The sequence below is a fragment of the Mesoplodon mirus genome (assembly GCF_964341445.2).
Source record: "Mesoplodon mirus genome assembly, chromosome: 1".
Taxonomy (NCBI): domain Eukaryota; kingdom Metazoa; phylum Chordata; class Mammalia; order Artiodactyla; family Ziphiidae; genus Mesoplodon; species Mesoplodon mirus.
In genome coordinates this window covers 221,748,668-221,773,955 of record NC_138976.1, presented here as the reverse complement: position 1 = coordinate 221,773,955, position 25,288 = coordinate 221,748,668, and the positions used below count along the sequence as shown (strand labels likewise).

Here is a 25,288-nt window from a genome sequence, read left to right as displayed (position 1 = left end):
AATTCAGGGAAAGAAAAGTTTTCAGGAATTCAAAATGTTGAGGTTGTTGAAGTCTTCAGCAATCTTTTTGCAGCTCCAAATATCTAGCTCCTAGCATCGTAGCATCATAGGTTTTATTTATGAAAGAGACCTTGAGAAACTCCCTGCAGTGGATGACTCTATCTTCAGGTCTTCTTATGCTCTTTCCAGTGGTGCCCGTGAAAGGCTAAGGTGACAGGGTCAAACATCTCTGCCTGTTACTTGCCTCTAAAAAAAACCTATCAGAAACACTTCCAGGAGCCTAGAACTCTATATAAAGGCTCTTAAAAATTCTACCCATGGCTCTTTGTGGGTTGGGATAGTGACCTATGCCAGTGAAGAAGAAAAAAATTTCCCTTCTATCTACTTCTGTCTGTCTCAAGCCGAGACAGTGCAATTGTGGGAAGCCCTGGTTGGAGGTGGGGGGAGAAATGTGGGGCTGGTTCATCAGGAGAAGGAAACTATAAGAAAAAAACACTTTGAATTTTCCATTTAAAGGCTCCACCCTCACCCCAGGTTCAAGTCTTCAACCCTAAATCACATGGCTCCCCCAACACAGTCCTTTCCAGTGTTCCCCATGAGTGTCAGTAACATTATCCCAGGAATCAAGTGTTAAATCCTGAATCACCTTTGACTCTCCTTTATTACCCCATAGCCATTCTATCTCTAGGTTCTGGGAATTCTTCCAAGCATTTTTCCTACTCATCATTTTCTTTCAAGTCCTATTGCCCCTACCATGGTTCATGGTCTGTTTGTCTTATGCCCAGACTTGTGAAAAGGGTTCTCCTAACCTGTCCCCCACTCCCATCCCAAAAGGAGCTGGGACTGGAGCTCGGTAAAGTGGTCTGAGCTGGTGATGAGCTTCTGGTTGGCATCTGAAACCACAGGAATGGATGAGATGGTCTGGGGCAGAGTAAGAGGGAGCAGAGATCTTAAGGTCAGGCTCTTGCCAGGAGCAAACTTAACGAAGAGGCAAAAGTTGGATGGGGCAGGCTGATGAGTGAACTGGAAGTGAAGTCATGGAAGCAGCATGTCTTGGCTGAAGGAGGACTTGAGAGATGCGGGTGATTGAGGGGGCTGTGGGTTGAAAGAGGGCTGTTTAATCATTTGTTTAAGATGCAGGTTTAAATGCACATGGGAAGGATCCAGTCTAGAGGGACTATGTGACCTTGGGCAGGTGAATCCATCTCTCTGAGCTCATATCTCCTAATCTAGAATAGAAAACTAAGGACTACCCGCTCTGCCTATTTCACAAGGTTCAACTCAGAGCCCCTACCCTCCTTTCTCCATGGCAGAGGCCTCAGAGAAGGCCTAAGCCATCACTGTGTCCAACATCAAGCATCAGACTACAGTGATTTCCTCTAAGATGTCCTTGCTAACGTTGCTGAACAAGTTCAAGTGCACCTGCACCTCTGGTTGCCTGTTTCTGAAAATGGTTCTTGCTACTGCCAGCCCTGTGACTGTCAAATACAGCAGTCATCCTCCTTATCCCTATAATATTCTTTGATATGAAATCTGCTTTGTCTGATATTAATAGGGCCACACCAACTTTCTTTGATTCGTGTTAGCGTGGTATATCTTTTTCTATCCTTTTACTTTTAACTTACTTGTAGGCTTATATTTAAGTGGGTTCCTTTTAGGTAGCATATAGTTGGGTCTTGCTTTTTTATCTCATCTAACAATCTCTGCCTTTTATTTGCAGTAGTCACTTTCTAGTCATCTGCTTTAAAAAGGAAAAAAAAAAAGCCGTTCTTCTTTCTGCACCTAGGAATATTTTTTTTCCTAACGCGACATTTAATAAAGAGTTGTCATTCCTTACATAAGTGTACATGGTGATAGCAGGGGGGTTGGAAATGTGGCAGTGCCTGGCAAAGATGCCTGGGGATGGGATGGGATGGGGCAAGTTACAGCAGTGAGAACTGCCGGTTGAGTTTTGCAGTAGTTTAGCTGGTATACAGAGGACCTGAACTTCAGGGCCTCCGAAGAAGGTCCTTTCTACTGGAAGAAGAAACAGGAGCTGGTGACACATTAGTTACAATCACCAAGACTTCTCTTTCCTGGGCTCTGTATCTTAATCACCCTCTTTCCTGAAATTATGCAAAGAATTAAAAAAGTTTAGAGTGTCTGAGCTGGTAAGAATTTGGAGCAATTAGTCCAATCTTTCCTTCTACAGTTGAGAAAAAGGAAGTAAGGAAAGTGAAATATTATGCCCCAGGTCTTGCCCCTGGCTAATGGTGGTGCTTGGAATAGGACCAAGTCCTTTCCAGATTTCCAGAAAGACTGGCGGACCTTAATGGTTTAATGTTAACCTTTGTATTCTCCTTAAAGGAAAAAAAAGATCCATTTGTTAATTTCTACTCTTTACCCTTGTTTTGATTTGTGGCCCTACTCAGACAGTTGAGAAAAAAACCAACAACAAAACAAACAAGGGACATCATGAGAACAGAATGAAACACCCACACAGCAAAACAGATTCGCAGAGCAACTGGGACACATAGATAAAACAGTGAAAGAAAGTGAGACTAGAAGAGACAAGATTTTCCAGGGAGGTGCCTGGCATGTGGGGTTATTAGCCCCATCTTGTGGCCTTTTCGGATATTGTCTCGAAGGTTAATTTTTGAACCAGTAAGCCTAACAGGAGACCTACTTGCTGGGTGAGTAGACCTAGCACAATGGGCCTCAAACTTTAGTGTACCTGAGAATCACCTGGAGAGCGTGTGAAAAATGCAGATTCCTGGGCCTTTCCCCCGAAAGAGGCAAGTAGATCAAAGAATCTGGACTCAAGAATCTGTGCTTTTATTTAGAAGGCTCCCCAGGTAACTGCAGGAGGACCACTGATCATGTATAAGAAACACTCCAGAAAGCAATAACACTTAGTGGCATCCATCAGCTTGGCATTTTGGGGAAAGGCCTATTCTGAGTAAAAGTTTGGAAGGAAATTGTCTAGATTTTAGCCTACTTGCAAGCTAACAAGTATCAATGGAAAAAAATGCTGCGTGCCATATCAGTAAACAAAGGATGTTGCAGCCATCAAGCCATCACATTAACGCTACCCCGACCTAGCAGTCAACTGCTGCAGCCACTGCCCCCCTCCCCCCAATGATGCACCCCGAAGAGACTCAGGATGAGAAAGCACAGGATACTGGCCTCAGATAGCTGAGGTGCATATCAATTAGTGAGCCCAGACTCTTGCACCTTCCCATACATAGAAAAGTGCTAAATTTCCTAACTTGAGATATCTGGTTTTCTTTAACAGTAATCTTTTCAAGTTCCGACTACCTGGTCTTTGTTGCAAAAACTATGTATCCTGGATCCTCTCCTACCTCTTTGGAGCAAGCAGTCCCTCAGAGCTTAAGTCCTCTGTTTTGTCCGCCAAATAAGATGTAATTCTCAACTTTTAAGTTGTGCTTTTTTTTTTTTTTTTTCCCTAGTCAACACAAGTTAGCATGCCACAGTTTCAGGAATGCTGGTAGTTGAAACTCTTGAGTCAACGGACAGTTTATTACTAACAGCAATGGCAATAGTCAGATTATAGTCATTTGGGCCAGTTTCCTGAGACTTAATTCCCAAAAGTCTACGTGATGTGGGCCACAGGAGGAAGCTTAGGGAACCCAAATATTTTATAATGAAGAGTAAGATTGCCAGATCTTTGCCTGGAGGGAGACATTATCTCTGCCTTCCGAGGCTGTTCATCATAGAAACGTCCTTGAAAAGACAGTCCAAAAAAGGCAGTGTCTCTGGGTGGCATACAGAAACATGAGACCTGTGGAGACTTGTCTTCCAACGGAAACCGGAAATGAAAGTGTTCCAGGGGAAAGGAATCCCACATCTGAATGTTGTAAAGTGATCAACGTGACACAGGTTGGAGAGACTCAGTCCTGCTGTACCTGGCAGGAATTTAGCCTGGATTCCAGTTCCCACAGCTAACTTTGCAGACGTCCTTGATCTCTGTTTCACTCACGAGGAAATAGATTTTGGAAAGATGACTTGCCCGCCTATTCAACCACGGGACAAGAATCGGATCTTCTCAGAGATCTTCCACTGCTTCCACTTCTCTCATTTGTTCCCGCCTTACCCCAGGGGGCAGGCACAAGACTGCCCAAAATAAGTAAGCAACTAATGCAAGAGCGGGCACAGATCTTTGAAAGTGCACTGCAAACTCTTAAGCGGTGAAAAAGCTAACAACGCCGTTAAGATCAGACTTCACTTCGGAACCACGAAGTGAGGAGCTCTGGCTTCTCCCACCTCACGGGCCTGTGATTTCGGGGACCGCTTAAGGAGGGGCTCCTAGACTTCATTTCCCATTTGAAATCAGAAATAGGTTGCAGTGACACAGAGGTCCTAGAACACTGCTGGGGAACTTCTTCCCGGCTAAATTGGCTCCCCTAGGACCGACGGGGACTGCGGAGCATACGGGGCCCACCCTGCTCTTCCGGGGTTTCCCAAGCCGACCGGAACTGGGGCGGAGCCTCCCGAGCGCGCCCAGCGCGATTGGCCGGCACCGCTGTCGCTCAGTGCTCCGAGTGGAAGGGGCTGACTGCCGGCTTCCGCAGGGTCGCGGGAGCCGCGCGGCGGATGGGAGGGGCTGGAGCGAAAGTTGCGGGCGCGGGATCCGGGATCCGGGGCAATGGAACCGGGCCCCGCTTTGTCCCCCGGGCCCTCCCGCTCCTTCAAGGAGGAGCTGCTCTGCGCCGTCTGCTACGACCCCTTCCGTGACGCCGTGACTCTGCGCTGCGGCCACAACTTCTGCCGCGGGTGCGTGACCCGCTGCTGGGAGGTGCAGGTGGCACCCACCTGCCCGGTGTGCAAGGACCGCGCGGCCCCCGCCGACCTGCGCACCAACCACACCCTCAATAACCTCGTGGAGAAGCTGCTGCGCGAGGAGGCCGAGGGCGCGCGCTGGACCGGCCACCGCTCTCCGCGCCTCTGCCGCCTGCACCGCGGCCAGTTCAACCTCTTCTGTCTCGACGACAAGGAGCTGCTGTGCTGCTCGTGCCAGGCCGACCCCCGGCACCAGGGTCACCGCGTGCAGCCGGTGAAGGACACTGCCCACGACTTTCGGGTAAGTGCGGCCGCGTGCTGGAGGTGGCCTAGCGCGCACGTGGACTGGAACCCAGCACCCTGACCCCGCTGCTCCTGCACTCCAGCCTGCCAGAGCTGGTGTGCCCGGTCCCGCCCCTCTTCCCCCTGCCACCTTGCTGGTGCCTCCTCGGGACCCCCACTCCCTGCCGCTGGTAACATACAGAGGCTGCCTTCTTCATCAAGGCCGGCCCAGGGGCCTGAGATGAGAGGAGAGAGAATGTCAACAGGAAGTGTGAGAACTGGGGTTACAGGATATTCTCAAGACAGCTCCCCGCCCCAACCTCTGAAGGGCTGAGGCCTTGCACCCTTTCTACCACAGGTGTGTGGCCCATGCCCCTTTTAGAAGCACAGGTGTGGGTAAGCCCGCAACCCTGGAACTCGGCACACTCAGGGTGGAGGTGCAGGACCTCAAGACCTGGCCAAAGATGTGGAGCCTTTTAGATCTCCCCACATCTTTCCCCTCCTTCCCGGGCTGGAGCCCTGTATTGTGTAGCTGTGGGGAGGCCTCTGGCCCTGGCCCTGGCCAGCTGGTCTCTTCTGGATCACTCTCTCAGCATCCCCCTAGAGTTCCAGTGGCTATAAATAAGGTAAGGAGCAATTTTAGGACAAACTAACATGGAGAAGTTTTTGGCAGAGGAAGAATGATCAGGAAATAAGGATTAGCCATCTCAGGGGTTTTCAGATTTTTTGACCTCAGCTAGCACATGGTAAGACATGTTTTGTCCATTGTGACCCAGAACTGCCACGTGCATGTATGGTGTCTGTATCAGCTGAAACAAAAGTTCTGTGAAAATGTCTATTGTACTCAGGTATTTTCTGTCGTTTTATTTTAAAAACTGCACAGGGTGTAAAACATTAATTTATTTCATCACCTACTAAAACCTACTAATACATAGGTCAGACCCACAGTTTGGAGAACCTAGCTTTGCTAGTCTGAAGCTGAGTGTATTGAAAAGGAGGCACTATAAGAATGCCTGTCTCCAGACACTGTTTTAGTTTGTTTGCTTTAATGCTTTTCTTAAGAAATATCAAATGTTGACAGTTCCGTACACATTTTGACAAAGTTCAAGTGAAGGGGAATGTCATCAATATGCTTGTTTGAACCCTACACTAACTCGGCCATGGGATAAGCCTGTAACTGCCGTCACAGTGGTCCACAGCAGTGCTTTTCCTCGTTCATTTCCCTTGTTTAACAGTGGTCCACAGCAGTGCCTTTTCTCATTCATTTCCCTTGGTAGAAGTGCCAGGGCCTGATTTGGGACAGCTGAAGTAAGTGCTGGGCATTCTGGGGGCTGGGGTTGAGGTAGGGGGCCACCATGGATCAAGTCATGACGAATCACCATGGGACTGCCAGAAGTATAGATTAGGAAGATGGGCAGGGGTCAAGACCAAGAGCACTAAGGCAGAACCCAGGTCTGAGCTGAGCCAGGATTCAAGATCAGTGAGCCAGGTGCCCCGAAGTGCATATGGTCTAATGACATCTTTCTGTCTATTCAGCAGATGCCTTGTACTGCTAGGCCCTGGGGATACTGCAGGACACGAGCTAAACAGTAATTCATACCTTCAAGGAGCTTCAGGCAGAGACTGAGGGGTTAGGAAGTGTTAGCCAGGTGAAGGGGGGTCAGGGAGGGTATTTCAGGCAGAGGCGGCAGCATGTGTAAGGGTCCGGAAGCAGTGACCTTCCAGGCACTGAGAGGATGAGGATGGAGATGCAGAAGGAGCCAGGAGGCCCCGGTCTTGGCCTTTGCTCTAAAGGCTGTAGGGAGCAGTTGGAGGGTTTTAAACAGAGGAATGATGCTGACAGACCAGTGGGCACTCAGGGCTTTGTCCGAGGGGGTGAGGAGTCCAGTCCTGAAAGATCTGAGGAGTGTGCTCAGCCTGGTGCTGGGTGGCATCACTCATGCGTCAGACAGCTGTGCGCCAGGACCCATCCTGGGTGCTGAGGCTGCAGAGGTCAGTAAGCCAGCGCCCCTGCCCCATGTAGCTCGCACTGTAGTGTGGGCACGTCAGCCAGCAAATAGGTTGTCATTCTGGATGGGTGGATAGGTGGTGGTGGTGGGCACAGTGTGAGAAGGCTGGACAGGTGAGAAGGGGCTGATGGGGAGCCCTGAAAGCTGTTCCACAGGGGCTTTGCGATGAGATGTGTACATGCGAAAGATTACTTTGGCCACCATATGAAGAACTCCAGCAAAAATAATCATACCAGCCAACACTTTTTGACCACTAAACTAGGTACCATGTGCTCTTAAGTGTTTACTTGTCAACACACTTAATCCTCACAAAAACCCTATGAGGTTGTGTATTAGTTTCCTCTTGCTGTTGTAATAAATTGCCACAAACTTTGTGGTTTAACACAGCACAGATTTATTAGCTTACCGTTCTGGAGGTCAGAAGTCCCAATATCAAGGTGTTGGCTCCATGCCTTTTGGAGGCTAGGAGAGGATTTATTTCATTACTTTGTCCAGCTTTTGGAGGCCCCTTCCGTCATCTCTGAAGTGCATCATTCCAACTTCCGCTTCTGTCGTCCCATTGTCTTCTCTAACCCCCCTGCCACCCTATCGTAAGGACCCTTGTGATTACAGGGGGCCCCTGCAGACAATCCAGGATAATCTCCCCATCTTAAAATCCATATTTTAATCACATCTACGAAATCCCTTTTGCCATGTATGGTAACACATTCCCAGGTTCTGGGGATTAGGACGTGGACATCTTTGGAGGGGCTGTTATTCAGCTTGCTACAGGTGGGTACTGTTCTCCCCATTTTACAGGCAATGACACTGAGTCTCACAGAGGTTAAGCAGCTTGTCCAGAGTTAGAACATTTACTGTACGGTTCACCTGGGGCCTTCCTCTGCTCTTACTCTGGTCATGGACTTTGAAAGAAGCTTCTCTAGTCCCTGCTGGTCCTCTGTTCCAGAGCCATGAGGGCAGCTGCCTCTGTGTGTGGGTTCTTAGAGGCTTGTGTGGATGAGGACCATCGTCCGTGGGCCGACAGGTGTGGACTGAGTGCCTGCTCTGTGCCAGGCATAGTGTGTGCAGGAAAGGACAGGGTGGTTCAAGCCCCTGCCTTCTTGGAGTCAGGTGGGCATGATCGAATACTAATCACACCAATGGTCAGTCACGGGGAGTGAAAGCGGTACATCTAGGATTAGAACACAGGTCTCCTGACTCCCAGTCTGACGTTTGGCCCGGCTTGCATCTTCAGAGCAAACCAGCCCTGAACCTCCACCAGGTCCCAGGCCTCAGAACTTCCTTGTCTAGACCCCTTTCTTCTCCATCTCACCAGACTGATATGACGGCCATTCTCTGCCCTCCAGCTTCTTCCTGCCCCAGACCCCAGCCTCTTCCCCTTCTGGGGTTGCCTTCTTAGAATCAGTCTAGCCAAGCCTAATCGAGGTTTATTCCAGGCACCTCTTAGGTCTTCCCCCTTCCAATCCTTCCCCCTTTTCCCAACCGCTCAGCCTCATCCTGGATCTCTCCTTATGGGCCAGGCCTTCCCAGATCCAAGTTGTACTGGAGGATGTTTAATTGCCTCCTGGCAAGGCCTGTGACCAGGGGCGGGATGGGGTCTTACTGAGCACCGCCCATTGAGGCTCCTGAGTTAGGGGGCCTAGCAGTAGTTGCCACGGTAGACACCTGCTTCTTAAGGAGGACTGACCACCAAGGGGAAAGGAAGAACGGGGGCCTGGATTGAAGTGGGAGGAGAAGGGCGTCTGAATGAGATCAAGTTGTCCCAGATGCATCTCTGCAGTCCATTTAAGAAACCTGGAAAATAAACCAGGAGGAGGGTTAAGTTACCTGGGACCAAGTGACACTCCATAGTAACGAGCTAACACATGCCTGGTGCACTCTTACAAGTACTGAACGTGGATCCTCACAGCCATCCTCTGAGCTACGTAGTGTTCTCATCCCTCTTATCCAGATGAGGAAACTGAGGGGCCGAGAAGTTAAGGAACGTGCTCAAGATCACCCGCTACTAAATGGAGGAACTGGGATTTGAACCTGGGTGGCCAAGTGCCAGAGCTCTTAGCTGCTATGTCAATCTGCCTGAAAAACAAATGTTTGAAATACATAGGAAAAATGACACTACCTGGAGACAGACGCCAGGAAATCCAGGTGATGGGCTAGGTGAGCATGTACAGAGAAAACTGCATTCTTCATTTTTATGGTGGCATTTGAGAGACCACGGGCACTTTCTTGCCTTTATCTTTCAGGGTTGGAGCCTGACTGCCCGAGAAAGAGCTTTTGCCAAAGTTCTCACCAGTGGTCAGTGAAAAGGACAAGGTACAGATCAGGCCTCTGAGCTCTTGACCCAGGAGGCCATGGGGTGTAGTGGAGAGGACGTCAACACTGAGTGTATTTGTCAACTGGGCAAGTGGTTAGTTGAGCCTCTAGTTTGTGCTGAGACCTGGAGATGTGCAGTGGTTGAAACAGTCTCTACCTTTTCAGAGCAAGCCTTCATTCCGCCTGCAGTTTATGGAGCATTACTGTGCTCGGTGAGAGGACCAGGCAAGAGGACCTGCCCCCAGGAAGCCTGCAGCCTTTCCAGGAAAGTGAGGTGGTGATGCTGGGTAGGAAGTTCAGTGGCAGAGGTGTCCACAGAGAGGCAACTAAACTCTACTGGGGAGGCTCTTTCTGGAGGAAACGAAGAGGGCCTGAGCTTAGTTTTCAAGGCCACGTTGGGATAGTTGGGTGAAGCAGGTGGGAATCGGTCAGAAGCAGCCGTATATGTAGGGCCTCAGAGGACAGAGAACCTGGCTTGTGCTGGACAACCCTGGCTGCGCACATAGCTCTAGCACTTTGATAAGTACTTGAAAGGGTGCTGTGACAGGAAATAATACTCTCTTACTGGCACCCTTCCCCTTTTCTATTACATCACACAGCACCTGTGTTAATGGATATTTTGGGTAAAACAATATTGTAAAATCCTTAGGGTAGTAAATATGCTGTTGAAATATGCTGCTTAAGGTATCAAATTGTAATTTTTAGAAACATTTTGTAGACTATATAATCACATTCTGAATCCTTTAGTGTAAATAAAAACTTCCTATTTTGTGTGTATTTATAATTTAAGTCATCTTGAATGTTATAATTGAAGCCAAAATCAGAGCTCTTGCTTGGCTTGGGCCCTGGGTGATGTTCCAGATGTGTTATGGGCCACTTAGCTCCACCCAGGGCAGTGATGACCCTTATTGGTCCTGACCAGCCTTTGCACCAGAGCCCCCACTAGTCTCTGTCATTTCAGGCACTCCTTGGACTACATGCAGGTCCCTGAATGGTAGGTCCAATTGTGATCCAAGTGTGTTTAGTGTTAAAATCAGAATATCAGAAGCAAACATGAGAAGTGTATTGTTTAGATTCAGTTGAAATCTCACTTTCTCCCTGTAGTGTTTTGTAGGTTAACCACTAAATGTATATAGGGGAAAAAAGTGGAATAAAAAATCTACAATCTAAAAAAAGACAAGGAAGAGAAGAAAAAGACGTATTGAGCAAGCAGGACAGATAACACAGAACGAGAAGGTGGACTTAAATGCAATTATATTGGTAATTATGTTAAGTACTCCAGTTAAATGACAAAAGCTGTCTGACTGGATAAGAAAACAAAATCCAATTCTGGGCCACTTAAATATGATGAAGTCATTAAATGAAAAAATTGCATTTGCTTAAATTCAGTATCCTTTTGTGATTGAAAAAAAAATTAGCAAACTAGGAATAGAAGGAACTTTATTAAACTGCTTAAGAATACCAAAAAACTTATAGCAAATATCATATTTAATGGTGAAACAAGAGTTTTCTTACTAAGAACAAGAAGAAGGCAGGAATGCGTATTATGACCAGTTTTATTCAAGTTTGTATTGGAGAGCCTAGCAAACAAAGTCAGTCAGGAATAAAGGCATAAGGTTTGGGAAGAGGGAAACAACACTGGCATTATATGCAGATAATATGATTGAATCTGCATAGAAATTTCTGTTGCAAAGAAAATAAAAAGGTGCTATAGATAAATTATAAATATGTAACTGAGTTTAGACAGAATGCTGGTTTGCAAAATAAAGATTAATAGTTGTATTTATATCAGTAGCAAATAGAAAATTTAAAAAACCATTTACAATAGTATTTAAAAAATCAGATATCTGGGAATAAATGTAACAAGAAGTGTGCAGAACTCTGGCAGGGGAAAATTGAAAACTTTGTTGAGGGACATCAAAGAAGACTAAGTGGGAACATATACCATATTCATAGGTTGGAAGACAGTATTTAAAGATGTCAGTTATCCTCAAACTGATCTGTAGAGTCAATTCTATCCCAATCAAAATCCCAACATGATTATTTTGTGAAATTTGACAAGCTGATTTTAAAATTTACATGCAAGCTCAAAGGGCCAAGAATTGCCAAAGCATTCTTAGGAAATATTTATTAGATGTCAGTTTATGTTGTGGCTGTAGAAGTTAAGATTGTGATACTGGCACAAGGATAAACAGATGGCCAGGGAAACAGACTGGGGAACCTAGAAACAGATCTGTGTGTGATGTATGACAGAGATGGCCTTCAGACCAGTAGGGGAATGGTAGTATTCTTTTTTAAATAAAAAAAAAAAAATTTTATTGAAATATAGTTGATTTACAATGTTGTATTAGTTTCCAGTTTATTCTTAAATAATGCTTTTGGAGCAAACAAGCTACTGGGTCACACCATTCACAAAATAAACTTCAGGTATCCACATTAGACCCAAATGTGAAAGGAAAGCTATAACTTTAAATAATATAGGAGATTATCTTTATGACCTCAGAGTAGGGAGGTATTTCTTAAAACCAATGAGCACTAATTCCAGAGGAAAACACTGATACATTGGATCACACTGAAATTAAGAAATATAAGTGATACAATAGAAGATACTCATTATGCATTTAACCCATAAAAGACATACACTGTGTATTTATAATAAATTCTTACATGCCAGTAGGAAAATGGCAGGCAACTCAATAGAAAAAGAGTCAAAGATTTTAATAACAGATATTTAAAAATAAAGATCCAAATGGTTAATAAACATTTTTCATTAACATTGCTCATGTGGTATAAATTGGTACACCTGCTTTGGAAAAACGTTTGGCATTTGTCTACCAAAGTTGAAGATACATGTACCTGTGGCCCAGCAATTCTACCCCCAGGAATATTTTGTAGAAGAACCAGTGTACCTGTGCCCTAGGAGACCTATACAAGAATGTTCATCCTATTTGTATTACTCGAAGTTGTAAATAATCCAGCTATCCATTGACAACGGAATGGATACCTGATTGTGGTGTATTCATAAAATAGATTACAGTGCAACGATGAACGGGTAAGCTTACATACAATTATGTATTTGAATCCTACAAACTTTATGTTACATAGAGGAAGCAAGACACAAAAGAATATATGTAGTTTTATTCCATTAAAATAAAGCTCAAAACCAGGCAAAACTAAAGTGTATTATTTAGGTTAGGGATCATACACAGCGGATATAACTATAAAGAAAAGCAAGGAAGTACCATAGAAATTAAGAGTTTCCTCTGACAGAAAAAAGGAATTAAGATTCAGAAGGGACATGTCCTGGGTGGTGGTACAGGGATGTTCAGTTTATAATTATTCAAGAGATGGCACGTTTATGTCTTATGCAAAGAAAATAAATTGGTGACAACAACAAAGGAGATTGAAAGGTACAAAGTAACTCATTAAATAGGAGAGAAAAGGGAATTAATTCCCTGGCGTCCAGGGGTTAGGACTCGGTGCTTTCACTGCTGTGGGTCAGGGTTCCATCCCTGGTAGGGGAACTAAGATCCCGCAAGCTGCGCAGCAGGCCAAAAAAAAAAAAAAAAAAAAAAAAAATTGGAGTGAAAAGGAAGGAATTTCCTCTCATTAAGGGAGGAAAGCTCTTGGTAAGTTATAAGAAAAAGTTAAAACTTCTAAAGTTTTCATTTTATAGGCTTTTAAAAATTTGAGGTATAACTTATATACAGTTAGATGCATAGATCTTAAATGTTCAGTTGGATGAGTTCTATTACACACACGCTATACCTGCCACTCCAAACGAAGTAGAGAACATCTCCATCACCCTGGAGGGGTCCCTCCTTCTTCCCAGTCAGTCTTCCATCAAGAGGCAACCACTTTCTGATTTATCACCTTGGATTAGTGTTGCCTGATCTTGAACTTCACATAAATGGAATGATACTGTATGTACTCTCCTCCAGAGTAGTATATACATATACTTTTTGATTCATCTATGTTATATGTATCAGTAGTTTGCTCCTTTTTTTTACTGCTAAGTAGCTTTCCATTGTATGAATATACCATAATTTACTCACGCATCTCCTGCTGCTGGACATTTGGGTCATTTCCAGTTTTTGATTTTCCATAAGTTTTAAAGATGCGTTGTTTAATTTGACATTTATGGGAAGAAAATTTCATTCACGTGCTAGGTTGTTTAAGGAATTGGGCAGAGTATGGCCAGCAGTATAAGCTTTTATTCTCCAGAACTAAAGAAATTGACATGTTTGATGTCAACAAATTTGGAAATAAGATGACACATTTGGAAACACAAAAGACAACTAGACAACCTAGTAGTAACTCCCTGAATGAAATAGGGTGGGTAGTCTTGTGGTGAAGACTGTGGCCTTTATTCTTGGACAGTTCTGCAGACAGATCGTGGTTCTGCAGCTAACTATAATTTTGGCAATTTACTTAACTCTTCTGGGCCTTCTTTTCTCTTCTATATATTAACAATATAGCGCCTACCTTGCAGAAATGTAAGAATTCGAGAGAATGATGTTTGTAAAGTACCTAATTTAGTGCCTTGTGCATAGTACATGCTCAATAATAATTGCTTGCTGGTGGTAATATAGTCATTGGTGGGTCTCACCAGCTAGCATCTCAGAGAAGGGCACATTTTATTTAGGGTTGGGATTTGCTGAATTAAAGCAAAACTCTCCAAGTGACTGAAAAGTTTGGGAAGGACAAGGGACTGTCACCCCCCTCCCATCTTCATTACCCCATAAATCCCGGACTGAAGGTTGAAAGGCAGAAGGTTGGGCCATGTTGTTTGGGGCCAGCCTGCCCCTGGGTAATGTGACTTGCTTCACTCCTGTCATTCACACTTCTTTGGCAAATCGTGGAATTGTCTTTGGGGACCCTATTACATAACTTTGCAACAAAACATCTCGTCCCACAAAATAACACATTGGGATGATATTTCAGTGGTTTTGTGGGACGCTCATGGTAATGTTATTTTGCTGTTGACGAGACACACCTTAGAGGTGATATACTGCAGAAAACAGTATTTTAAAAAAATCTGTTAAATATTGTCAAGAAGAACATAAACATGACTAGAATGAACAGAAAACAAAAGCTGCAGAAAAAGAAATCATTGTTTATTTTCTGTAGAAGAGTGGTTAAAAGAATGGACTGTGGAGCAGGACAGATGGGCTAGTTATCTAGTGCTGTGTAACAAATTACCCCAATCATAGTGGCTTAAAACAAAAATGTCTATTATGTCATGGTTTCTGTAGGTCAGGAATCTGGCATGACCTGGCTGGTTGTTTCTGCCTCAGGGTCTCATGATGCTGCAGTGCTGGTCGGGGCTACAGTCTCATCTAAAGGCCCAAGAAAGCCAGGATCCCCATGCGGGCTCACTTGTGTGGTTGGTGGCAGGATTCGGGTCCTTGTGGCTGTTGGTTGGATACCCTCAGTTCTTTTTTTTTTTTTATTTTTTTTTATTTTTTATTTTTTCTTTTTGCGGTATGCGGGCCTCTCACTGTTGTGGCCTCTCCCGTTGCGGAGCACAGGCTCCGGATGCGCAGGCCCAGCGGCCATGGCTCACGGGCCCAGCTGCTCCGCGGCATATGGGATCCTCCCAGACCGGGGCACGAACCTGTATCCCCTGCATCGGCAGGCGGACTCTCAACCACTGCGCCACCAGGGAGGCCCTACCCTCAGTTCTTAGCGCCATGGGCTGCTCTGGAGGGTGGATCACTTCCATCCAAGGGAGCAAGCACGGGAGGGCAAGAAAGGGTGTGTGCAGGCTTTTTGTCACCTCAGTTCATGTCCCATCACTTTTGCCATATTCTGTTGGTTAGAAGCAAGTCACTAGATGCAGCCCACAGGGAGGGGATTCCACCAGGGCATGAGTACAGGGAGGTGGGATCATTGGGGCCATTTTAGAGGCTGTCTCCTTCAATCTGCGCTCTGGCTCCAATGATGGATGTCCCTCCCATATGCAGAGTACGTTCACCCCCTCCCAAGATTCCCAAGCATCTTGTCCCATTACAGCATCAGCTTGAAGTCCAGAATCTCACCATCTAAATCAGGCTTAGGTGGAGATGAGGCTTTTGAGGACAAATCTGTATTTATCACTCATAACAAATTAGCCCCAAATTTGGCAGCTTAAAACAACAAACTTTCTTATCTCACAGGAGGGAGGGATCACTGGGAACCATCTTAGAGGCTGCCTGCCACCACTGTTTAGGTTCTCATCCTTGTCTGCCATGAACTAGCTGTGTGCCCTTGGGCTAGTCACTTCCCCTTTCTGTGCTTCAGTTTTTTCATCTGTAAAAGCGGGCTGATAAAATTACTAATAGGAATAATGTGATGATTAAGTGATACAATGTGTAAAGTAATTAGCAAAGTCCCTGGCACATAGTAAATGCTCAATAAATGGTAGTCATTTATAATTAATGTTGTCAGAATTGTTACTTTTCCAAAGAGAAAACTTGTGAGGCTTTTTCAGAATGTAGAGGGAAAAGGATAAAAATGGAGAGAAAATGCTAGGCCTGGGATACAAAAGGTCAGAATCCAACCTAAAACCAGCAGGGGTTCCTCTAGGAGCCCAGGGAGATCAGAGCAGAGGTTAAATTTATAAAACAAAAACTAAGCCAGAAGTATTTGAATCTGCTGATTAAAGTCTTTCACACGATCCAAGCACTATTAGAATATAAGGATAAGGCAGGGATGCGGGGAGACGTGTACAGTAGCCCCTCTGTAGTTGCAGGTTCCACATCTGTGGATTCAACCAATGGGAGATCAAAGATATTCGGGGTGGGGGGGAAATCCAGAAAGTTCCAAAAAACACAACTTGAACTTGCCACTCTGGCAACTATTTACATAGCATTTACATTGTACTTGCAAGTACTTACATAGCATTTTATACAAATAGGACACCATTTTTATATAAGGGACTTGAACATCCTTGGATTTCAGTATCCATGGGGATCCTGGAACAATCCCCTATGGATACCAAGGGAAGACTGCAGTTTGGATGAGGCCCTGTGGGAAGAACTGGACCAGCCCCACTATCAGGCCTATTCTTTTGTGACTGTAGACCAGTCCAGTTCAGAAAGTCACCAAGGGAGCCTGTGAGCACATCGTCTTTACCGTCGGGCCCACAGCTCGGGTTCACGGCCCAGCCTGCACCAGCTTTAGGCCAAGCGGGGTGCCGTCTGTGCTGTCCCGTGACCAGTGTGGGAGGGAACAGGTCCCTTTACCTCCTCACCCTGTCTCTCCCTCTGTATCAGGTATAAACGAAGGGGCCGGCTTAGAGGCTCTCTGAGGCCCTTTCTGCCGTACCCCATCCGGTTCAAGGTCAGGGCTGTGCTTTTCCAGCTGTGTCCCACAGCACGTGGCCGGACCGGGTTCAGTAAATGTGGTCGAGTGGTACCCACGGTGAAGTGCAACTGCCGCTGTGATGTGGCGTGCCGCATCCCTGCCCGGCCTCCGCCCTAACCTGCCTCCTTGCCTCCTTCTCACCCCTCACGGCAGGCCAAGTGCAGGAACATGGAACACGCGCTGCGGGAGAAAGCCAAGGCCTTCTGGGCCATGCGGCGCTCCTATGAGGCCATCGCCAAGCACAATCAGGTGAGTGACACTGGGGCTGAATGGGGGGATGGGGACACCTGGGGTTGCTGGGGGGAGAGGTGCAGGTGGGCTGGCCCTGGCCATGCTGCTGCCCACAGGGTCGGCCTTTGCCAGCCCTGATGGCGTCGCACAGCCTTGCCCACGGACGCCAGTTGTGGCTGCGTGGCCTCTTTAAACACCATGCCAGCAGCCATGGAGCAGCTTCAACAGCCCCCTGCGCCACCTGCCCTGTGGTTTCAGGCTGACCGCACGTGCCACGCTGCACCACTTGCCCGGCCGCTCAAGCCAGCGACACCCTCATTCTCACTTCCCACGTCCACGGTCTCCAGAATGCATCCCGTCTGTTGACAGTCCCGCTGTACTGCCACCATCCTGGTCCAGGTCCCCATCGTGTTTTCCCTGGCCTCCTACCCGGGCCCCACACTTCCACTCTTGTCCTGCAGTCCACACTCCTTTGGAGTGGGCTGATCTTTTAGAAAAATAGATCGATTGTGTCACTCCTCTGCTTAAAACTGTCCAGTGGTTTCCATGGCACCCATGGCACAGTCCAGACTCCTCACCATCCAAGGGCCTCATCCAGCCTCCATCTGCCCCTCAGCTTCATCTCCTCCCAAGCTTGGCCTGTGTTGTGTGCCTAGCTGGCCTGGTGCAAGATGCAGTGGGGACACCTAGGGAGTGTCCATGTGTCCAAGTGACAGGTGCTGTCTGTCCATCCCAGGCACTGTGGAATTCTCAGGTGGTCAGGTGTGAAGAGTCCAGGATTCCGGCTTCATTAATGCTTTTCCTCTAAAGCCAGTCAATCCAGGTGGATGAAAAGTGAAAGTTTCATGTTTACCTCTTTATTGAGGGGCTGCCACTGCCAGCATGAGAGTGGCCAGAGCTGAATTTACACTGGCTGGTTTTTCCTGTCTACTCTGTTTTTTATCTTCTGGTGTGATAAGAATCATCCCAGATTTCACTCTCTCCCTCTATACGTTATCAATTTTTTTACCTGATATTTCAACAGCGCCGTCTCTCCGCATATGCATTTCTTTGTTTATTAACAAGTGTGAACCTCCTTTCACACGTATAATAGCCATTTGCATTTCTTCTGTGAAGTTCACATTCTTTCTCTTGGAATGTTTGTCTTTTCTCCTTGCGCATTCATAAGAACACTGTTACGAAGAATAATAATAATCTACCATATAGGTTGGAAGTAGTTTTCCTAGTTCGTCCTTTTTCAAAAAATCATTTCGCCCCTTTTTTGGTCATTTTCCCTTTTTCAGTGAATCATTTTGTCATCATATTATCAGAGCCATAAACATATATTGAATTTTCAGTTCAAAGATGTGGGTTACTAACCTGCCATTGCTAGAGCACACAGTTCGAGTTGTTTTTCCAAAAATTGTCATGGAATTGTACTTATGTATTTAAATGTATTAGTAGTCTTTTGCCATGTAAAACTTATTTTTACATGTATCCAATTATCTCATTCTTTATTTGAGGCTTCTCAATTTCATATCATGATAAGAAAGGTCTTTCTCATTCCAAGATGAGAAATAGGTCTCTGCTTTTTCTTTAGTATATTTGTGGTTTTGTTTTAACTGTTATTTTAAATGCTTTTCATAGTTATGATTAGGAGTGCGCATATTATTAATGATTCAGTTTTAAAATAAAAACTTCCTACTGGGCTTCCCTGGTGGCGCAGTGGTTGAGAGTCCTCCTGCCGATGCAGGGGACACGGGTTCGTGCCCCAGTCCAGGAGGATCCCACATGCCGCGGAGCGGCTGGACCCGTGAGCCATGGCCGCTGAGCCTGCGTGTCTGGAGCCTGTGCTCTGCAACGGGAGAGGCCACAACAGTGAGAGGCCCGCCCCCCCCCCAAAAAAAGTGCCATCTTTTGGGCTTCCCTGGTGGCACAGTGGTTGAGAGTCCGCCTGCCGATGCAGGGGACACGGGTTTGTACCCCGGTCTGGGAAGATCCCACATGCCGCGGAGCGGCTGGGCCCGTGAGCCGTGGCCGCTGAGCCTGCACGTCCGGAGCCTGTGCTCCGCAACAGGAGAGGCCACAACAGTGAGAGGCCCACGTACTGCAAAAAAAACAAACAAAAAAAACTTCCTACTGTTTTTTTGGTAAGCCTCTCTATCAAATTTGAGGTCCTAATATTGGAAGGCAAATAATTTGTTTTAAACGATTAAACATTGGATTTTATTTTATTTATTTACTTATTTTGGCCATGCGGCACTGCATGCAGGATCTTAGTTCCCTGACCAGGGATTGAACCCCTGCCCTCTGCAGTGGAAGTGCGGAGTCTTAACCACTGGACATCCAGGGAACTCCTGGAAGGCAAATAATTTTTTAAAATCTTTGCTGTTTGCAGCAGTTCACTTCTGTGATTCAGGGCTTCCCTCACTATTGCACAGCCTATACAGGTACAGAGTATTGCTGAGGAATTTATAGGACTACAGTTGTCATCTATAAGCAGTGATTTTATTTTATTTTTCATGTATCAAAACAACCTCATTAGGCTGTTTGACTTATTTTAAACTTATAAATTCGTGCTAAGAAAGCTGCATGTATATTTTGTCTTTCGAGGTTTTGCATGTGATTTCTCCTGAAAAATGGAGTTCCTTTGCTAAACATCTGGGAGCCACCGGGCTCGGTGATAGCTGAGGCCCCCTCCCGCCCTCTGCTGCAGGTGGAGACTGCCTGGCTGGAAGGGCGAATCCGGCAGGAGTTTGACAAGCTTCGAGAGTTCCTGAGAGTGGAGGAGCAGGCCCTCCTGGATGCCATGGCCGAGGAGGCCAGGCAGAAGCAGCTTCTGGCCGAGGAGAAGATGAAGCGACTGGCGGAAGACACGGAGGCCCTGGCCCATGAGATTGAGCGGCTGCAGATGGAGATGAAGGAGGATGACGTTTCCTTTCTCATGGTGAGGAACTCAACGTCCAGAGTCAGTGACAGGGACCAGACGTTCAGGGGCCAGCGGGGAGCCTGGCGCCAGCGTCCCTGGCCGACCCAGCCTTCCCGTAGCTTCTGGACCCCGGGTTGGAGGGGCTTCCAGATGAGGTGCTTGGCTTGTGTCAGGAGGCGTAGGAGCTTTTAATCAAGACCTTGAGGGCCTGTCCATTCCTCTCTGCCTCTCTCCTGCCCTCCTCCTCCCTCTCCCTTCCTCTCTTGCACTTATGCTTCCTCTCTCATTTTTTGTTTCTTCTCTCTTGACTCCTTCTTGATACAGTGAAGTACTTTTTTTTTTTTTTTTTTTTTTTTTTTTTGTGGTACGCGGGCCTCTCACTGTTGTGGCCTCTCCCGTTGCGGAGCACAGGCTTCAGATGCGCAGGCTCAGCAGCCATGGCTCACGGGCCTAGCCGCTCCGTGGCACGTGGGATCTTCCCGGACCGGGGCACGAACCCGTGTCCCCTGTATCGGCAGGCGGACTCTCAACCACTGCGCCACCAGGGAAGCCCAGTGGAGTACTTTTTAAATAATTTTTTACGTGCGGCTTCTTCTAGGTTTATGGAAAGTTGCCATTCCGTAGGTTATCTTTTCACTTTCTTGGTGACATCCTTTGAAGCACAAAAGTTTTCCATTTCGCTGAAGTTCTCTTTATCTGTTTTCTTTTGCTGTTTGTGCTTTTGATGTCATATCTAAGAAACCATAGCCTGAGCCAAGGTCATGAGTTTTATAGTCTTATCTCTACATTTAAGTCTGATCCATTTTGAGTTAATTTTTGTATATGGTACAAGGTGGGAATCCGGCCTTTTGCATGTGGATACCCAATTGTCCCGGCACCATTTGTTAAAGACCTTTCTTTTCCCACTGAATGGTCTTGGCACCCTTGCTGATAACCAGTTGACAGTAAATATGAGAGTTTATTTCTAGATTTTCAGTGTCCATTGAGCTATATGTCCTTACGTTAGTACCACACCATCTTGTTTAGTGTTGCTTTTAATGAGGTTTTTTTTTTTTTGAGGTATACTTGATTGACAATATTATGTTAGTTTCAGGTGTTCAGCATAGTGATTCAAAATTTTTATAGATTTATATTCCATTTAAGGTTATTATAAAATATTGGCTATATTCCCTGTGCTGTAAATATATCCTTGTAGCCTATTTATTTTGTACATAGTAGTTTGTGTCTCTTCATCCCCTCTCCTTATCTTGCCCCTCCCCCTTTCCCCTTCCCTACTGATAACCACTAGCTTGTTCTCTATATCTGTGAGTCTGTTTCTGTTTATTATATTCATTTGTTGGTTTAATTTTTTTTTTAGATTCCACATATAAGTGGTAACATACAGTATTTGTCTTTCCCTGACTTATTTCACTTAGCATAATATTGTTGTTGCAAATGCCAAAATTTTATTCTTTTTTTATGGCCGAGTAGTAACTTTTAATAAGTTTTGAAACCAGAAAGTGTGAGCCACCAACTTTGTCCTTCTTTTCCAAGATTGTTTTGGCTATTCTGCGTCCCTTGAATTTCATATCAATTTTAGTATCAGCTTATCAGTTTCTGCAAAGAAGCCAGCTGTTATTTTGCTAGGAATTACATCGAATCTGTAGATCAGTTTGGGGGGGTATTGCCATCTTAACAATATTAAGTCTTCTGATCCATGACCACGGGATGTATGGCTCCTTTTGAGGTCAGAAACTCATGTTTTCTCTGTGTCTCTGTTTGTGCCTCTGGTCTTTTCTCTTTCAGAAACACAAGAGCCGAAAACGCCGGTAAGTTGCCCAGGCTGGTAGAGGGGAGGGGAGGAGCCAGCAGAAATACCAGGGGTGCAAACTCCCATGGCTCCAGGGCCAGGCATGTTGTGAGTCTGGCTGGGTGCAATACAGAGGGAGCAGGGGCACTGACCAGGTGGAGAGCCCTCTTTCAGGGCACCCTCTTCCGATTTGCACTGGTGCAGTGCTGTTTTCCTGAGTGTGGAGCGTGACCATTCCCTGTGTGGAGAGAGAGTGCCATCGTGCACGGGGACTGTAGTCCTCTGAGGGCCAGCCCCCTGCCTCTGAGAGCCTCAGGACATGCTGCTTTGTGTTGATGGTTGTAGAGTTCACAGGGATGAATACGGAAGAACTGTGACCCCATCAGTACTGTACAAAGATGGAAGAAAGTGCTTTGGGCGGTAGTGAGTTCCCTGTCACTGGAGGTGTTGAAGCAAAGGCCAGTGACACCTTTAAAATGTGGGACTAGAGGACCCTTAAGGTGCCTTCCAACTCATATACCCTGTGAGCTGATGTGTATGTGGGATTTCTGCCCACATGCATGTCTGAGAACCTCCTATTTACATTTATCCCAGTGTGGGCAGGATGGGCTCAAGTACTGAGTCCTGAAGGGGTGTGAGCTGCCCAGTTGGCTCCTCTTGTCTTGAGTAAGATGGCCAGGGAGTCTAGGCCTGAGGCAAGGGATCCTATTTCCAGCTGACCCAGTTAGGCCCCAGGATGCATGGCCCTGGCACCAGGCCCAATTTCTCCTTTCCCAGCCTCTTCTGCACAATGGAGCCGGAGCCTGTCCAGCCTGGTATGCTCATCGACATTTGCAAGTACCTGGACTCCCTGCAGTACCGAGTCTGGAGGAAGATGCTCGTGTGTGTCGAATCTGGTGAGAAGGGACCAGGCAGGTGTAAGGGGTGGGGGAGGTCATGCAAGGCAGAGAGCCAGCTGAACTTACTCCTTCCAGCTTCCCACCCCTCCTCCTCCTCCCCCCACTGGTCCCTTCTCCAGCCTCTTTCATTCAAGCCCCCGTGCCCTGCTACCCTTCTTGCCCCACTGCTCAAACCCCTCCTGGCTGAACCCTTCCTTTTTGGGTCCTGACTCTTGGCCACCTCTTCAGAAAGAGCAACTGACTTCCCTTTCTATTCCGTAACGTATTGTATATATAATATAATGCAAGAGTTCCTCAGTTCAGGGGCGCCTCTCCAAGGTGATTCCAGCCCACGTGAGTCACTATATCATGTGCTGTGGACTGAATGTTTATATGTCCCCCCGCCCTCCAAATTCATATGTTGAAGCCCTAACCTCCATGTGATGGAATTTGCAAGCAGGGCCTTTGGGAGGTGATTAGGGTTAGAAGAGGTCATGAGGATGGGGCCCTATGATGGGATCGGTGCCCTTTTAAGAAGAGACACGAGAGCTGGCTTCCTCTCTCTCTCTTTCCCTCCCCCGTGTGAGGACACAGCAAGAACGTAGCCACCTATAAACCAAAGAGGGCCCTCACCAGCAACTGAGCATGCTGGTACCCTGGTCTCTGAATTCCAGCCTCCAGAACTGTGAGAAATATAGTTCTGTTGTTTAAGCCACCCAGTCTCTTGATACTTTTGGAGTAGCAGTCTGAACCTGAATTTACAGGGAGAAATATCAGTGACCCAGGGGCATGTTATGTGCTTTTATTAGATGTCACAGGCATTGTGTCAGAGTCAGGATCCCTGCCTGCATTGGCTTCCTGTGGCTGTCCGAACAAGGGACAAAGACTGGATGCTTTAAAATGGCAGAAATTTATTCTTCTGGAGGCTAGAAGTCCAAAACCAGGGCCTTGGCTGGTGGCTGCAGCACTTGGACCTGTGCCTCCAGTATCACAGGGCTTTTCCCCGTTATGTGTCTATGTCTCTTCTCCTCTTTTATAAGGACAACAGTCATAGTGGATTAACGGCCCCCTCTACTGCAGTCTGATCTCATCTGAAATACTTACATCTGCAACAACCCCATTCTCAAATAAGGTCACCTCCTGAGATACTGGGGGTTAAGGCTTGAACATAGCTTTTTTTGCAGGGCACATTTCAACCCATAACACCAGCCCTCAGCCTAGGGCAGCCGCCTCTATGCACTGGGCCCAGTGGGACACAGTCTGTCAGTTTAGGGGGACCGGAGGCATCAGGCTGGCCTGACAGCAGGGCGGGCTGCCAGGTTTGCTGATTTCACCCACTCTCTTCCCACTGCCTGCCCAGTGCCTTTCAGCTTTGATCCCAACACTGCGGCTGGCTGGCTGTCCGTGTCAGACGACCTCACCAGTGTCACCAACCACGGCTACCGGGTCCAGGTAGAGAATCCGGAGCGCTTCTCATCGGCGCCCTGCCTGCTGGGCTCCTGCGTTTTGTCGCAGGGCTCGCATGCCTGGGAGGTGGACCTGGGGTCACTGCCGAGCTGGCGCGTGGGCGTGGTGCGGACGCGCCAGGACGTGGGCACCGAGGACCTCTGGCACAGCTGCTACCACGACACGCGCTCGGGCTTCTGGTACGTGTGCCGCACGCAGGGCGTGGACGGCGACCACTGTGTGACCTCGGACCCCGCCACATCGCCCCTGGTCCCGGCCATCCCGCGCCGCCTGCGCGTGGAGTTGGAGTGCGAGGAGGGTGAGCTGTCCTTCTACGACGCGGAGCGCCGCTGCCACCTGTACACCTTCCACGCCCGCTTCGGGGAGGTGCAGCCTTACTTCTACCTGGGCGGCTCGCGGGGGGACGGGCCCCCCGAGCCGCTGCGCATCTGCCCCCTGCGCATCACCGTCAAGGAGGAGCTGGATGGCTGAAGCCCGCCCTGCCGGATGCCGCCGGGTCTCGCGCCCCAGTCCCGTTTTCTTTCTGTCTCCTCCCAAAGGCACACTTGCCTTGGTACCTCTCTGCCTCCCGCCTTCTTGCCAGGATCTTCCTACTGGCCATCCTGTCCTTTTCTGTGGCTCCAGGCCATGTGCCTCCTCCCTCATTTTTGGTCCCTTCTCTACCCACCTTTGAAAGTTATCCAGGAGACACCTCCCTGATGAGGCTTTTTCCAAAGTTGTGGCATCCTCTGGATGTGAATTTTCTGATTCACATTCTAAGATTGCTGGGGATAATGTTTACTTCTAGAATGGATCTGTTTAAAAATGTGAGTTTCATCATTTTCCAAGAGTGGTGAGGCCAGCAGACTGGAAGAGGACTGCTGTTGAGAAGAGTTTGTTACTCACAGTCCCCAGGACGAGGGCCCTGCCATGGTGGGGGTGGGGTGGGGTTTGGGAAGCACCAGGGTCCTTAGGACGCAGGGGCATGAGGAGAAAGCTTGGGTGGGAGACATATTGTGCTTTTCAAGGGAAGGAACAGGCCAGGCAGGGTAAGTGGGTTTATGATCAGCAAGTTGGAATACTTTTGACCAGCGCTAGGGCGCAGGGGCTGCCCCTAGTTGTCTGATACCTGGCCCTGGGATGCTTAGGACAGGGAGATACTGGCCTGGAGTGGAGGAGCCCTGTGAGAGGCTGATACCGGAGGTGGTTGGGGGGTACAGCTCTGCGTGTGGAAGGTTGGCTGCATTTGAAAGGCGTGCTCATAGGGGAGTTGTTTGCTGTATCCAGGAATTTGCTAGCCGGAGAA

The 25,288-nt window shown here is 47.3% G+C and overlaps 1 protein-coding gene across 1 annotated transcript; it reads left to right on the top strand.

Moving 5' to 3' along the window:
- The first annotated feature begins 4,553 nt into the window (after window positions 1-4,553).
- On the top strand, window positions 4,554-24,913 carry TRIM35 (tripartite motif containing 35). The gene is made up of 6 exons (XM_082614127.1): window positions 4,554-5,080; window positions 16,884-16,979; window positions 19,657-19,887; window positions 21,655-21,677; window positions 22,436-22,554; window positions 23,897-24,913. Exons 1-6 carry the CDS (start codon window positions 4,646-4,648, stop codon window positions 24,472-24,474), a joined length of 1,482 nt encoding a protein of 493 aa, XP_082470253.1. The 5' UTR covers window positions 4,554-4,645; the 3' UTR covers window positions 24,475-24,913.
- The last annotated feature ends 375 nt before the right edge of the window (window positions 24,914-25,288 follow it).